The following is a 17,342-nucleotide window of genomic DNA, read 5'->3' as shown; positions in this document are numbered from 1 at the left end:
CCCCCAGACCCCAGCCCCAGCTCACTCACCGCTGTGGCCCTGAAGATTTCATATCAGAGCCCTTCAGGTGTCCATCCTCGCAAGCTACCTGCAGTTCGGACTCCCAGCTTTTAGACCCCATGCTGTCATACCACCTATGGCCACCTTGTAAGTACCACCAACCACTCACCTGTCACTTCAGGGAAGGCTTATTCATTTCAAGCTGCTCCTTCTAACATCAACTTTCATCTTTGGGAATGACCCCTCCTCAGCTTTGCCCCAATCATGTAATCTCAGCTGAGACTCAGAGATGGTAAAAATTTGCTTAAAGTAGCCTGTAATTCTAAAAGGCAGATCTTCTCGAAGAGTCATTCACATGGGAGTTATTCTTTGGGCTTCATATTAGTATTCTGAATATTTACTCATTTATTTAAGTTGATCTCCACAATAGGGGGTATTAATGGGTACCAGGGAAGGCCATACTATCCCAAAAGTTGATATAAGACTGTGTCTTAAATTTATTTGAGAGAAGGGCCATTGAGAATTCACTGAGTAAGCTTAAAAACAGCTAAGCTAACAGCAGTGTATTCAGTTATCTTTTTTTTTTTTTTTTTTTTTTTTTGAAACAAGAGACTGGTTGGAAGGGAAAGGGACTGGTGGAGAGTCAAGCTCTGACTCATGTTGAATTAATTAATCATTTTAGTTGAGCAATTATAATGTACTAACTTTACACAAGTTTTTTTTAAGTAGACTTTTTTTTTTTTAGGATTTATTTATTTATGTATACAGCACTGGGAGCACAGGCCAGAGGTGTAGGGGTGGGTAGTGAGAGGATTCACCACAGACTGAGTGGGGAGAACAGGCAGGTTGACAAAACACACTGCTGAGCTGTGGGTGAGACAGGAGAGGTCTGTGCAGGTGGATCACCTCCAGGGTGGGTATTCAGCTTTGCAGTGCTGTGCTTTAACCTGCTGCACCACCAGGGAGGGCCATACAAGTTTTTAAACAAGTTTTCAAATCACTTATTGACCACATCTTTTGGACAAAACTACACAGTAAGTACTCTAAGTGTGTTGTGCTTAGCTTTAAAGGTTAATGATGGTTAAGATGAAATAAAGAGAATCCGACAAATGTGACATTAAAGGACATTTTATTTACTGACAGATTAAAAACCACAACTCCAACTGTGCACAATGCACCACTGAACCCAATTACAAAGAACTGGTGTTAATACACAATGTTTAAGCAATGCTACACTTATTTTTGGCAAAGTGCTGTACTGTTTAGTTTGTGTATAAAACTGACCACCTATCAACCAATCAGTATAAAAATGTCTATAAAAACAGAAAAAAATTTAGACAGTGGCTCAAGAAAATAAGCTGCCATTTATGCATAGATTGATGTATAGTTTATAACTTAACCAAATGTCCCTTTTGAGTTTTCAAGTTGTTGAAAAAAAAGTGTGTCCAGAAAAAAACACATCAAGAAGGCACATAGTACAGTTTACAATATTCTTCAGTCTCTAAAACTGATGCCCTGCTTTTGAAAAATAAACATCTTCACAATTTTGAGAAAAAAGCGCCACTTTTTTTTTAAATAATACACACAATTATTGATTACAGTTCCAAACCTCTGTAAGACAACACAACCAAAAAGCAAGCAAAATCATTCACACCAAGCCTGGAAACACACACACACCTAACCTCCCCAAGCACTGGTTTGGTTTTTAGAAGTCCACCTAGGAAAAATTCCTAAAACTTCAGGCAAATACAGAACAAAATTGGGCATTTAACAGTCCCTCGATTTTTTTTTAAGATGCACTAAGGAAAGACAATATACAAAATTATGCACTTAAGCTGCCTTCCTTTCAATAGTAACTTCTCCCACATAAAGGGTACTCTTGCAAATGGGAAAAGACAGCCTTATCTGTAACATGCTTCCCAGTACCTCTTTCTCCACCCCAAACTACTTATAACTGGTGTCAAATTTCAAATGAAACTGGTACATGGCAAGAACTGACACCACTGTATCATGTAGGGTTGCTAAATAAAGCATTTTATATAAAATTTTATGCATTAAAATAAGTAGATAAGGATGCTATTTATAATACATCAACATGGCTGGTGGCGGTGAAACCGTCCATGAAAATTTCCCAACTTAAAAGAATTTAACTAATGCATATGGGCTTTATAAAACAAAAAAGATCATTTTAAGGTCATATTACAAACATTAATAGTATCTCCCAGTATAAGGAGCAGTCACTTAACGGATTCTAAAAACAATATTTGGAAATGCTTAAACTTTCTCTACTGATCTATTTAAATTTCAACGTCTATCTTCTAGTTGGAGTCCTTCATTTTTTTTTTTTGTAAGTTACTCAAAGAAAATGAAGATAAAGGATATTCTTTTGCTCCTTTTTCTTAGGAGTATATATAGACAATGTATTCCCTTGAGGAGAAGGGGAAATAGCAAAGACACTCAGATTCAATGAAACACAAAGATTATAAGCCAGTGTAATATACAGAGTTGAGCAGGAAAAACAGTAAATGATGCTGAAGAGCTCTCTCAAGTTTTAAATAAACTAGCTTCTCACTAGAACGAAAGTTCTGATACAACAGAGAAGGTATATAAAATGGAAAATTTTTCATAGGAATCAGAAAAATGTTCAGGAAGTTTTTTCAAAAAAAAAAAAAAACCCCTATCTGGGGTAGAAAGTCAAAAAACTATGGGGTAGAAAGTCAAAAAACTAATCATTTTGTATCTTCTGCAAAAAGTTCCCCATTCAACCAACCAAATAAATGCATTGCCACAGAAGATAAATAATAGATGGTTAATCTTCATTTTACAGTGCAGTACATAGTTCAATTAGTTGAGGAAGTAAAAGTAATAAACATAGGCTCTACATTACAAAATGTTTTATTAACAAAAACACAAATTTTGAGAAACATGGTGCATTAAAAAACTAAAACTCGTTCACAAAGCACTGCTTCTCTGCACCACATATTCCGGACTTTTTCCACCTAGCATTTTACATTATCATTCAGAAACAGAACACTAACTTCACTGCTTGAGTTTTTAAGGAATATACACAAAAGCACACACTGTAAACCACTCATATTTACAACAGTAAAAATAATAATTAACTCATAGTAAAATGCATTTGGCTATGTTTGAAAGAATACTTAACAGGTCAACATCATTCTGCCTTATTAATGGTCTTGTGTCTTGTACACAGTAGAAGCTTATTGACCAAAAACTTCAACTGAATTTTGCTACCACTGGCTTCAATTCTTACATGTGCCCATGTGCCCATTTCAGTTAGGAATCTTAAGATACTGACATAGAAACCACAGTATGAGATCACAGATGATCTTATCCTGAAGAAACATCCCAGAGACTGACAAAACTTGTTTATTAGGTATAAAGCATAAAAATCTAGGCCCAGAGAAGGCAAAAGGGCAATAGCTGATAGAGATGTAAATATATTTAAGGCATTAGGAAATCTGAAAAAATAGTACTAAAAAAAAGACCACTGCAGTTTTATATACAGTTTTGCTCATGTTGCCCAACAACTTCTAATGGCTGAACTTACGTAGCTCATGAGGTACTAACAACCTGCATGAAATATATGAACAAAAAGAGAGACCCCAGGTCTTTAGGGGCTTACATCTAGAAAACTTCTAGCTGGGTAATTTTCAAGTTACCTATGCATGGCCCTGTATCAGACTGGTGTGAGACACACCTTCACAAGAACACTACCTCATCTCCCCACTCCAGTAAACACAATAGTAACAAAATAACTTCGAGCTCAGTTTGATAAAACTTTACAGACTTGGCCCCTAATTAGAAAACAAATAAATAAAAGGGTAGATGAAATGAAAGGGGTATAAAGGGAAAAGGGGGAATCTCGACTGGTACTAAATAGACCTTCCTGGCACTTCATTGTGGCCAGTGGAAGAACCTAACGCCACCACCCAATTATGCTATTTGACCTCTTCTCATTCTAAACATGCCAGTCTAGTCAGAAAAGAGCACAGCTCTTTACTTAAAAAAAAAAAAAAAAAAAAAGTCTCCCATGGTTCCCTGCATCAGGCTGCTGCAGGGTTATTGAAGAATATGCTACTACTTCACATAACATATGCTGCTTTTCCCTTGAAGACATTTTATAGACATGTCATTAATTGGGATTGCAGAGGAGATGGAAAAGAACTTTTATTATGAAGTTGATACTACTGTTCTATCAGTAGGTGTTGTTTTAAATTGTAAATGTATTTAACTTAATTTCAGAGGAAATGGGTGGGAGAGTGGATGGCTCAGCAAAACCCATCACAACTACTAGAAAATAAAGTGACTGGCTAGAGGTAAGGCATAGATTTTGTGTGTCAAGTTAACTGGCCTCTGTATGAACGGAAACCTGCACCCGGGCCTCATTAGCACCAACACTTGGAAGAACAACTATGGTAGAAAAAATGCTACAGGCCCCCCGCATCACTGGATTCATAAAGATAAGTCCTTAGAATTTCACATAAGGTACAGCCCCACTTCAAATGCACAATCCTCAGCAAACTGCAAAGGAGGTAAATATTACTACTCCCCTGTCAGTAGAGGAAACAGAGGCCAAAGTGGTTAAAGATTCACATGAAAGAAGCCCAATTTAAAACAAAAAAAAAAAAAAAGAAAATCAAGGGAGCCAACTTGTCACTCTTTATTTAGATGCTATGAAACAACATCACCAGAAATTCTTCCTCACTCTTGCTTGCTGCCACTCCACAGGAGTGGCTCCGTGGCAGAGGATTTATCACTGTTATCAGAAATACAAAGCCTATCTCCTTCCCCTTGGGCAGACATAAATAAATCATCAAGTGCCTGGACAAGTACTTCTGAATTAGCCACTGATACAAAGTGATGAGTGGGCAGAGCTGGCAGGAAAGAATCCTGATGACTTAAATAGTGGACTAATGGGTTAGTTATAGACACACATTTTTCCAAGTACAATTTCACAGGTCTAATTTCATCCCTCTGCATGTGGGGCAGGTGCCGCCCCCTAATAGCTGTGATGTTTGCACATCGCACAGTCACATCAGAAACCTAAATGCACTGTTCACTAAAACTTAATGTACCTGAATTCCAAAATGAACTACATGACTAATCTGGAAAAAAACAAAACAAAACAAACACACACAGAAATATATCAAGTTTTCTTTCAAAGGAAAGTTCAGCCATAATTCCATTATATCCATGGCAACTATCACCATTAATGCTCATGTTAGTGTGTAAAATGTGTTCGTAATATACAGAAAAGATTATCAAGTACTGGTCAATAAAGTGTATGGCTGACCCTGAGAATAAATTTGTTTCTTATTCAAAAGACTGACTAAGTAATACAAAATAAAATGAAACTGAAAGATGCCTATTCTTGTACATGGGAAGAACTGTCTTTAAAATGCTGACTAACTCATATACACATGGATTTAAAGACATCCCCAGATACCAAACACTGTAACTGTATTGATATGTTTCCAAAAATATTCTGAAAAAATTTACAGAGAAGTATGTTATGAGCAAGGCATTATGTGATATACAGCATGTAAATCTGGTTTTTAAGATAGTGTCTACACAAATATAACAATGTGATTGGTCATCAATTGGCTTTAAGGAGACAACATCTTCATTGTCCACACACACATATCCATACACATGCACATACCAAGAGAAGCCAACCAGCCAAACTTGAAATTCTTAGTAATTGTACTGACGGGGGCAGGGCTGATGGACAGCCCAGCCATTGTGCTTAACTTGCCGAGAGTGGCAATCCCTGGTGAGATTTTGGCGACGCAGGCTATTTCTGTTCAGAGACTGTCTTTCACTATGTTCTTTTATCCACTGGGAAGGTCGAAAGCTCTTGGGTTGTTCCAGAAAAGTTGCATGAGTAGCAAGAGCTGCAACGTAGCAATGAATGTGCTGGTCCATTTCATTTTGAGCTTCTACTCTGAAACAGAAAAAAGTGGGGATGTATTATATAACAGTGCATGTTATTACTGAAATCAAAAAAGCTACTGAGTGCCACATTCATGTGTTCATGGCTGAATGAGAGCTCATTGTCTTGTAGCTGGCAGACACTAAGCTGACTGAGAGCAGGGGAAAGGAGGAGACAAGTTTGAATGGAAATAAACCATTTAATCCACAAGTGGCTAATTAAGTAGAGTTCTAAAAAATGCTTTCCATTTTTTCTACTGGGTTAGAGCACAGCACTATGAGGCTGTTATAACCACTGCAGCATGAGTTTAATCCCCAGCCCTGGAGGTGACCCACATGGCACAGCAGACCTCTCGTGACTTGCCCACTGCTCCCCTCAGAAGTGTATTTCAGTCAATCTGCCTGCTCTGCTCCCTATTCTGTCTCTGGTGAATCCTCTCATCTCTGGCCTGTACCCCAGTTCTATGTGTATAAACAAATCTTAAAAAAAAAAAAAAGAAGGCCCTCCTTGGTGGCGCAGTGGGTTAAAGCACGGCACTGAGAATCTAAAGCCACTTCCCCATGAGTTCGATTCCTGCCTGCCCCGGAGGTGACCACATGGCTGGCAGTCCTCTCCTGACCCGCCCGCTGCTCCCCTCAGCAGTGTACTTTGTCAATCTGCCTGTTCTGTTCCCCGCTCTGTCTCGGGTGAAGCCTCTCACCGCCCCTGAGCCTCTGGTCTGTACCCCAGTTCTGTATGCACAAATAAAAATATATCTTTAAAAAAAAAAGTGAAAATAAAAGCAGTGGTTTTTAAAAGGTGAATGCTTTAAGCCCTTATCCTCCTTGCTTAGCTTGGTAATACATATCACACAGTCTAAAGGGAAAATACTTACTCTGTGCCAGTGAGTCTGATAAGCAGCTTTTCCTGGCCCTACAAATGTTAAATGGTGAACTATTAAATCTCTAATAAGATTTAAAGTGCTATTTAACTTTACAGTTAGGATGTGCTCTACTTTTCCATATTAAAATTGGTTTACTATGGGTCATTAAAAGCACCAATCATTTAATTTAGGATTATGATGGCACATTAATTTTCACAAACTATTTATAAATGCTAAAATGCAATAGGACTCAAATGGTGAGTACATTATAAAGCACCTTATTTTAATATTTCATGGTAATATCCCTAAAGCTTATAATCAAAATTTTAAAGACATGATTTACTTTCTGCTCAGAAAATATAACTACAACACAGCCATTCTTCTAATTTGATAACACCTGATTTTGATATTGATTTAGTGGATTTTTCTTATAAAAATTTCAACTCTAAAAATAAGGTTACCAAAAAATATTTAATTCTAAAACCAATACTTTCCTATGTTTGTATAAAATATGTTACTTTTACCTTTTGTAATTGGAAAAGTACCTATTTGCTAACTATCCTGTTACATTAAAACTTATAACACAGGCCCTCCCTGGTGGCACAATGGTAAGGACGCAGCACTGCAAACTAGCCACAGCCACTTCAGTGTGAGTTTGACCCCAGCCCTGGAGGTGATCCACAGGGTGCCGCAGACCTCACCTGACCCCCGTGCCCCCCTCAGCAGTGTACTTCATCAATCTGCCTGTTCTGCTCCCCTTGCTGTCTGTGTTGAATTCTCTCACCACCCCTATATCTCTGGCCTGTACCCCAGTTCTGTATGCTTAAATAAATCTTAAAAAAAAAAAAGATCTTAAAAGAAAAACATATAACACTATACAAAAGTAAACAAGATAGAAAAAAATGAACATTCTGACTGTGTCAAAACTGCAAATTTATAGCCAGATGCAATGCTTAGTCCAGGGCTAGATAGTGGTTTGGACAAACTACATGAAATATTCTGGGCTTTAGTGGGTAAATCTGAGTATGGTTTGGGTAGTATATGAATGAAATATTATTGAAAAAACAAAGATGGAAATCAGTGCCTAAAGAAGCTGGGTTATAAAACTATATATATATATATATACTGATCCCCTTTAGGTTAAAAATATGTGTGTGCGCACAAACAGAAAAATATAATCAAGGATATGCCATCTGGGTGGCGAGAATTTTTGTGTTTTGCATTTTCTGCAGTGCATATGAATGCATATGTATTGCTTCTGTAATAACAGCAAGCTATTTATAAAGTTGCCGAATATATATGTGCACACATATGTAGCAACACACACATACTTTAAAAACTGGAAAGTAAATATGCAAGTACCAGTAAGTTTAAAATGATTATTAACATGCTGATTATTGAGTGGAATTTCTCAGAGGCAAGATTAGAATCAAGTAGCAAGATTTTTTAAAAACTAAGGAAACTAATCTGAATCAATTATAAAGCAATTTAAATCCATACCACCCCCACAAAATCATACTTGTAATATATATGTTTTTTTATGCCTGGACCACTGATCTCTTGATAAACAGATTATTGAATAAAAGTGCCAGCTAAAGTACCACTTCCCATCAAGGACTGCACAATATAAAGTCTGGGTGGAAATGTGAACAAATTATTTTCAGTTTGGTAGAAGCATATGTTTATGCTCGCACAAGATCATCATATTGAGATTTGAGAGCACAGCAAACTCCGGTAAAGTTAACAAATTAATGAGCTGCCTGGACTTTGTTTATATTTGGTGAACAGGAAATAGTAGAAGATATGTACAACAGTCCAGTTAATAAAATCTAAAAAGAGGCCCTTTGGATGACAGCACTAACTACAGGAATATTCTGAATTGCTTCAAAGAATCCAATTCACCTGTACCCTTGACCTAAGAGATGAAATTCAGTTAGTTCTAGTATCCCCAAAAGTAACACAATGGGGAACATTTCACTAACAAACTCAGACAAATACCTGGACTTTGACCTAATTAACACAGCCCTGGGCTTTACTTTAGTGGTGTTCCAATGTTGAATATCCTGGGTAAAGGCCACAGCATACCTCTGGTTTGCTTTGGAACACAGCAGTTTCTACTACCAGACACCCTCCCTAAAACTTTCCTGGTCTTCAATCTATTTGCCATTCAAACAGACCACTTGGAAGTCCCATTTAACAAGAAAACATGGTGAAATCTTTGTATCTGCAGTGCAGAAAACAACTCTTTGAGCAAATGTTTTGATAAACAGTTTATTTCATGCTTAGTATTTCTTAGGGTTTCAAAGTTAAATGCCATTTGACGTGACCTCGCTGGAACTAAGAAGAAAATAAGGATTTTAAGATATAATATTCTTGTCACGTTTGATACCACAAATTATTCAGAGTCACTATAGGGCCAGAGTTATAATCTAAGACACTTAGCAGAGATGCCAGTCTTTCTTCCCTATTCAACAGCTGAGTATTATAAACAAGATAGCATTCCACTATATAACTGGGGCTGTGCTACAAGTTCTTTTGAAATTTAAACTGAACCAGTTTGTTCATACCATCAACCACCTTGTGCACATTTTTATATATCTCCAACAAGATTATGTTGCAGCTTCTGAAATTTTAGCTCTAAATAGCTCTAAATAAACAAAATGCATGCTAAATACTGTCTGTGAGGAGAATAAAATATTCACAACATACCTGGGACTACTTGGGTCATGAAATTCATCAGTCCCACAGGTGGCCTCACTGAGACCAGGGCAGGAGTTACGCACAGCATACACAGACATGCTGGGATGTTCGATGAGAAGGTTTTCCATAGGACTGGTTTCTACCTTGATAGTGGTTAATTCACCTGCAGTAAAACATGGGGGAGGGGTGATAAACCAGCTCTCCTCCATCGGACAGGACTCAAACTGGAGGAAGCAGGAATCACTTGTATCAGCCAAGCACTCAAGAGAGGCTGGTAAACAGGAAAAGACTGCAGGGTGTTCAGTCGGTGACTCTTCGCTAATATCTTCTTCCTCATCATGTGCTGAAAAACCAGTGCAAGTGTCTAAGCAGAGTCCAAATGCACAGTTGGAGTCCCACCGGAGTATTAGTATCACGTCGAATTTCAGTTCAGAGGACAGAAAGAGAAAAGATGATATGATTAGCTTATGCTCATATCCCTCCAGTATTTAGGTGAAAAACAAAACCATATGAATTCACTAAGAAGGATGGTCTAATCATTTCTGAGGAGGGGGGAGAGAGAGGAGAGTGAGTGCGAGTGTGTGTGTGTGTGTGTGTGTGTGTGTGGTGTATTGCTGGTACTGCTGTTTGGGAGGGATTTTGTTTCTATTCTGATGACTAAATATGCAATGAGCCATCTGGGTTACTGCTTGTCTAAAATGAGGGTTTCCTTTTGGAGCGCCTCTGATTTGATCAGGGTGCAAGAGTTGCAAAACTGGAAAGTCTGATGTCAATCAATATCACTGACTGATCATCTGACATAAGATGTTTCCTGCAATTTTTTTTTTAGACAAACTCTTGTTTATTTACATTCAAGGTTTAAAAACCAGTTACTGGCTTACTTCTGCAAAAACTAAGATGCAAGTGTTCCCACTTTTCTCTATGAAGGTAAGCTTGGAAAATACCTTACCTATAAAGTCAACAAGAATCCATTCATCATCTTCTTTCTCACTAAATTCTGGTTCTTGGTTGGAAGAAGTACTGACTTCACCCACAAACATTTTATTCAGTTTCCGGAACATTGTTAAGGCAAGATTGAGACTTTGGCTGGATGTCTGTATAGCTGAGATTTTAAAGCCCTGTCTTCTGCCTGCCTGATGGCACTGACAGGGGGTTAAAGTGCACTGGGTGTTTATTCAGCATAGGCAAGAAGCAGGAAGAATCATTATTCCTAAAATAAAACAGAATTAGGTTTTGTTAGATCACTTTGCATTTATTCATACCACACTTACACCACACATCACATATGTGTGTTGTTTTAAAATGACATAGGCACACACACCTGCATGCACCCTAGGAGAAAGCACACACCTTAGCCAACATCCCACAGCAGTCTGCTTCCTACAGGAGTCAAAGCACAAAAAAAGTAGCATTTCCTATTTATAAAACATTAGGAACTGAGTACTCAATGTAACCTGTAGCTATCTTAAAATGTGAAGCAAAAACCGGTTGGTTCTTTTTTTTACATCTGTGCTTTTATAATAACAGATAAACTTGAACAATGCATTTCAAACACAATACTGCTTTTTTGTACATTGAGGAACAAAAACTAGATTTTATGGTCTTGCTAGATGCTATTCAACAGTCTAGAAGCTGCCACGTGAATCCATCAATACTATTTGCTGACTACTATTATGCCAGACAAATCCATCTTCTTTCTGGCTGATTTTCTCTTCTGCTCTATACTTCTTTATATGCCTGGAAGCCTGCCTACTCACATTTAAAATATATCATATAGGGGGGCCTCCCTGGTGGCATAGGGTTTAAATCTCAGTGCTACCATGTTATCACCACTGCTGCCTGAGTTAGATCTGGCTAGGGAGCAGCAGACCTCTCTGTCTCCTCCCCTCAGTAGGGTGTTTCAGTGGATCCCCCTGTTCTGCTCCCCACTGTGTCTCTGGTGAATCCTCTCACTCCCTGGATCTGGGGAAATGGTGGGACCCTACGATGGACTAGAATAGTGAAGAAGATGAGGACTGGTTGCTTTGAACATGTTAAACCAGGAAAGTCTTAAGTCATGCACCAGGAGATGTCAGGTAGGCAGCTGAACATAGGTTTCTGGACTACAGGATCATTGTCTCAGCAGGGGTGCTAGCAACATGAAGAGTTGACAGAAACCATAACAATGGATGTGATTAGCCAGGGGTAATAAAAAACACCTTACACAAGGCTTTCTCTCACAAGCCTTGAACTGATAATTTCAGACTCTTGATAGCTCACTTTCAAAATAATCATCTTTTGTTGTGAAAGTAATTAGAATCTGTAGCTGATCAGACTCCTGGCTCAACTCCCCATGTGCAAATCATATTGCTACTTACAATTGTCTGGTTTGCTGCTATGGGAGTATAACATTGCCAATAAATGACATAGGAACACTTGTGGTCACAATCTGTCATCCTCAGCCATTAATTATTAAAAGCGGGTAAACAGGATGTGTCACTTGCACAACCAGTCTTCCTGAAACCCTTCTGGAAAGCAACATGGTCAAATCATGAAGGCTGAATTCTAGTAAATGAATTCAAATTCATTTAATATTTTATATAAGAGAAACAGAAGAAAAGCAGGCTATCTAGTTAGCTTGACCTACTGTGGTCTGACAATTACATGGAAAAAGATAAGCTATCATAAGGTCTGATGTAAATGAAGGTTTTGTGCAATAAGCTAAGATGGGAAAATGGGTATTTTCAGAATCTTTTCTCTATTTCTCTTAAATTATGGAAGTAGATATTGGCCCCAAGTACAAGTCTGTGTTTGTGAAACCAATTAAAAGAATAACCCCCATTTTCCAGAGAGCAGGGACAGGCTCAGGAGTTGTCTAGGAAGCCAGAGCTGATGGGTAAGGAGGGGAAGCGCCCTGCGGGTGAACCTACACTCATCCTGCATGGAAACCCTGCCCCCTGACTGGTGCGGTACGGTGGTGGGACCCAGGCCTGTTAAGTGGCAGCTACAAGGCAGCAGACACTGCAGTGGGCTCAGCTGTACCTTCCCCGTCATAAGCTGCCTCTGACTGTAGCTTCAAGTTCAATTTATGCCTGGAACACACAACTCTGCCATAGGAAAGGTATCTCCTGAGCAGTTGTTCTCCAAGAAGTGGGACAAGTCATCCTCTTTTGCTTTCTCACACCTGTATAGGGCACCAGCATGTCACCTGTATGGGGCACCAGCAAAGTGCTCAGGCAGGCCAAAGAAACAGGCATCCTAGTCACTTCCAGGGTCTGTAGGACACACCTGCTGAAGCCCCGGGAAAGCAGCAGAATGGAGTATAGGGAAGGGTGAAAGGAGTGTGGGTCTGGGCACCAGCAGGAAAGGCTTTGGCTCTATAACCACCACGAGCAGCTGGAGCCACAGTTCAGGCCCTCTGAGCCTCCGTCTTTCCATTGGGAGAAATGAAGAGCCTGTGTTGGATGACCTCTTCATTTGCACCACAGACTTCTAGCATGATGAAGAAGGTGCTCAAATTATGCATCATTCCTGTGACCCTGTTTTCTGTAGGGCGGAGGACAAGGGGCTGTTTAAGAGGCACTCCAAATATGATTAACTGTTTAGTGAAGCAGCTGCTGCCATATGTACTAGGTAAATGAACACCTGAAATGTGACTGGCGTATGAACTTTTCATTGTGTTTAACAAATTTCAAATTGAAAAGTTAGAAATGAGCCAATTTTGGGAAAAACTTAGATCTGTTTCTAACAACTAAGCAAGAATTGTCAATAAAACTTTACTAAACATATTTCAAAGATTTGGTACCCCAAAAAGAATGCAAAAGATTTCAGTACTTTTTATATCCATCACAAGCTGAAATAATAATTTTGGATAAATTAAGTTATAGAATGTTATTAAAATTAATTTCCTGTTGTTTTTTTTCCTTTTCAAATCAGATTATAAGAAAATTCAACCATATGTAGAGCTCACAAGTGTTATTTCTACCGGACAATGCTGTTCCAGAAAAATCACTCCAAAGCTACCCTGGTGGCACAGGGGTTAAGGACACAGAGCTGTGCCAGGCTACTGCCAGCCACTATTCCTGGAGTTCAATCCTAGGCTGCCCAAGGAGCTGACACACATGGCGCAGCAGATCTTTCCTGTCTCACTGTTGTTCCCCTCAGCAGTGTACTTCGTCAATCGGCCTGTTCTGCTCCCCACTCTGTCTCTGGTGAATCCTCTCATCCTGTCCCTGCACCTCTGACCTGTACCCCAGTTCTTATATGCATAAATACATCTTTAAAAAAAAAAAACAGAAAAATCTTAATGGCCTATCTTCTCACTGATAACCCGGGACTGTCACTATCCAGCCATCCACAGCTACTCTTGACCTTGGTGGCCAGCCAGGAATGGAGGTTCTCCATGTGGATAGTTCTATGTAAAGCAGAAAACTCAAAAACTTCACTCCTCAGTATATATGACTGTTTTTTGAGTATTGACCACTTAAGAAGCCTCTATAATGTGCTAAAAGGAGAATTTACAAATGCAACCTGAAACTTAGCCAAGGTAGAGGTAAAAGAGGTTAGGTGGGGCAGAGGCTGTTCTTTGAGGCACCTGCAAGGTTTCAGGTACCCAAGCTCAGCCAGGCACTCTCACCCAGTGAGAAAAGAGTCACCAGGGCAGTTTTGTCCTTGTTCTGTTTGGTTCCCTTTAAAAAGTCTTTTTCGGCCCTCCCTGGTGGCGCAGCAAGTTAAAGCACAGCACAAAGAAGCTTAAGCCACTTCCGCATGAGTTCCATCCCGCCTGAGCTCCACATGGTGAGGCAGACCTCTCCTGACCCGCCCGCTGCTCCCTCCCCTCAGCAGTGTACTTCGTTGATCTGCCTGTTCTGTACCCCACTCTGTCTCTGGTGAATCCTCTCACCCTCTGCATCTCTGGCCTGTACCCCAGTTCTGTACGAATAAATAAATAAACCTTTAAAAAAAAAAAGTCTTTTTCACTGGAAAGTGAACAAAACTATGGTATAGAAAATTTAGAAGTTATTATTCCATGATTACAACTATTATTGCAATCCTTGTTAGTACACTGCTTTTTTCCAACATATAATGTTTCTTTTTATCTTAATTGTGGTCTACTGAATACACCATTTTGTGTCCTGTTTTGTTACTTAACTCTTTTTCATCAATGTTTTTCATATTATTGAACTTAGGAATGGTACTGTTTGGAAGATCCTGTTAGTAGAATTTACTTTCTCATTTTTGAGACAGGCAGCCAACTAACCAACAGGTAGTGTGGCTCTGGAGTTGGTCTGTGTTGTGTGAAATTTCTAGGTTTCACTACTGGCAACTTGTGTGAACTTAACTAGTAACTTCTTGGTGCTGCTGTGTGTGTTTGTGTGTGTGTGTGTTTAAAGATTTACTGATGCATGCAGAACTGGGTACAAACCAAAGGTGTGGGGGGTGGTGAGAGGATTCAACAGAGACATAGTGGGGAGCAGGACAGATTGAAATACACTGCTGAGGGGAGCAGCGGGCGGGTCACATGCTTGCCATGAGAGTCACCTCCCTGGCTGGGGATTGAACTCATGCTGCAGTGACTGCAATAGCTTATAGTGTTATGCTTTAACCCACTGCACCACCAAGGAGAGGCCAGTGCTGCTGTGTTCTTAAAATGAGGATGACTATGCCTGACACATAGTAGGGATCCAATATATGTGAACTGAGAATATTAACTAAAACTTGGAATATTAAAGTTCAAAATCATTTGTGTGACTGTGAATAAGGCACTTAGCATCTTGAGGTCTGGGCATCTTCTCTATAAAATGTTTATGCAATAACTGCAGCCACAATTTACTGAATGCTTACTGTATGTACTTATAGGTCCCCTTTTACTGATAAGGAAACAGACTCAGAAATTAAATAAGTGACTCAAAAGTGGCGAGTGGTCAGGGGTGGGGCCAGCACTGCTTTTCCCTGCACATGATCTCTCAGCTTCTCTAAGGCACATGATCTCCAGCTTCAGCCCTGGCTCTGAGAATTTCAGAGACTAGCACGTTTCAGTTAGTTTTGGCTGCCAGTAGGCGGCTCCAAAAACAACATTTTTAAATTAAACAAAACAAAACAACCCATAACTCTGGTGATCTAACTTCTAACTGTGTACAGTTGTGGCTTCTTGACAGTTTCGAAACATCAGGTGGTTAAACTAACACATCTCTGTTGAAAAGAGGCCTCAAATTTTCTTTCTTTTTATAACTCACCTCACTGCTTTAGAAAAATATGCTGATTCAAGTAATTCAAAATGGATTTCAACTGCAGAAAAACCAAGCCAAGAAAGTTGTCTCTGCTTGTTCTCCTTTGATCCAATCTATTTAAATAGCTACAAGGGGGTGTCTCCCCCTCCCCCCCAGAAACCACTACTGTCTTAGAGAAGACTGAATGACAGTGGACATTAGTAAATTAGTAATAATAATGCCTGTTAACATTGCATTTTAAAAATAGGGACATTTCTAGGAAAAATGTAAGAGAGCAATTACAGAAAAGAACAAAAGATGGTTGGAAAAAAACAAGAGACGTTGCTCACAGAAATTAGTAAGGTCTTGTGAGACCCTTGAAAATGATGCTACCAGTTCAGCATTTATAGTAGCTGGAATTTATGATCAAAAGTTCTCCAATGCTCTCACATCCGCCATGAATGTCTATTTCAGTTATCAAGCAACCGGTTTCAGGATCTTGGGGCACTCATTACTTCTGTTCAATGACGCCAAGGGTCATTCTGCACCCTTCCCAGCCCATTTTGCTTTTAGAAAAGGCTCTCTAGCAACGAATGCCCAAGTCCTTGGAAGTTACAGATTGAAAGGGGTTCTTCCTTACTCCGCCTTAAATTCAACATAGAAGAGGAGCAGACATAATTAGGAAACATACCAGAAACCTGGAATTCCCAAGTAAACTTCATCTTTGAAAGAGAAATCACCATTTCCTTTCCATTGGCTATGTATCCTTGAGTAAATTATTTAATCTTTCTGGGCTTGGTGTCCCATCTATAAATTGATAAAGCCTGCTTCACTGGGTTATTGTGAGCGTCTACAGACATCCGGCAAGCAAAGCCCTCGGACAGTTTAGAGGGTCTTAACAGTAAGAGCTCAAATCAATGTGAGAGCTCTAAATGACTGGGATTTAAATGCCGGGTAAATAAAGTGCGCTTTCCACAGGTGTCACGACAAATAGTGCTATGTAAGATCAAGCAAAGTCAAGGGCCACGCAGTACGCAGACAGGCACTTCGGGGGGGCTGGGGGTGGGGGGCCCAGGGTGCACTATACTAGGAGGACTGGTGGAAGGGCGAGTGGCAGGATGGCTGAGGGGCAAACGGGGAGTGGCCGGGCATTCGGGGGGCTAACTAGGAGGAGTGTTCTCGAGCCGGGACCGCGGACACTCCTCCCGGAATTAAGACCCCCAAGGCCGAGTCCCCAGCCGCAGCCCTAGTCCCACGGCTGAGTGCAGCAGGAGCAGTCGCCGGGAGTGAGGAGGAGGAAGAGGAGGATTAAAAGGAGACTCCGTTGTGGCCCAGAAAACAGGCCACGCTCGGGGGAGGAGGCAGAAACCAAACACCCAACCGCCGCCCAGCGCTGGGGCTCGCCCGGCCCGTGTCCGCCTCCATCCGGACCTCGGGGTCCAAGAGAGCAGGCGAGACGGGCGGTCCCGGTGGCCGGGCTGCGGCGAAGGGAAGAAGCAGGAAGCCCGCGGCGCGCTCACTCCGAGCCCTTCGGGCCGGCCGGCGCCGGGCGCGCGGGTCGCGAGGTCTCTTTGTCTCCCCGCGGCACTTCGGGGGCGTCCCAGGCCACCCGGGCTCACATTTCATCTCCGCGGGT

At 40.4% G+C, this 17,342-nt stretch overlaps 1 protein-coding gene across 2 annotated transcripts; it reads right to left on the bottom strand.

Moving 5' to 3' along the window:
- Positions 1-1,118: 1,118 nt before the first annotated feature.
- On the bottom strand, positions 1,119-10,717 carry TP53INP1 (tumor protein p53 inducible nuclear protein 1). Of its 2 annotated transcripts, XM_012723119.1 has the most exons (4): positions 10,468-10,717; positions 9,528-9,882; positions 6,831-6,868; positions 5,928-5,968 (listed from the first exon to the last, which is right to left on the bottom strand). In XM_012723119.1, exons 1-4 carry the CDS (start codon positions 10,577-10,579, stop codon positions 5,964-5,966), a joined length of 510 nt encoding a protein of 169 aa, XP_012578573.1. In that variant the 5' UTR covers positions 10,580-10,717; the 3' UTR covers positions 5,928-5,963. The 2 variants fall into 2 exon arrangements, with proteins under 2 accessions (XP_004679773.1, XP_012578573.1); XM_004679716.2 differs by lacking the exon at positions 6,831-6,868 and having other exon boundaries at positions 1,119-5,968.
- Between the last annotated feature and the right edge of the window lie 6,625 nt (positions 10,718-17,342).

Source organism: Condylura cristata, unplaced genomic scaffold (genome assembly GCF_000260355.1).
Source record: "Condylura cristata isolate star-nosed mole 26May11 unplaced genomic scaffold, ConCri1.0 scaffold00009, whole genome shotgun sequence".
Classification (NCBI taxonomy): Eukaryota; Metazoa; Chordata; class Mammalia; order Eulipotyphla; family Talpidae; genus Condylura; species Condylura cristata.
The sequence above is the reverse complement of the archived record's forward strand: the minus strand, read 5'-3'. Positions and strand labels throughout refer to the sequence as shown.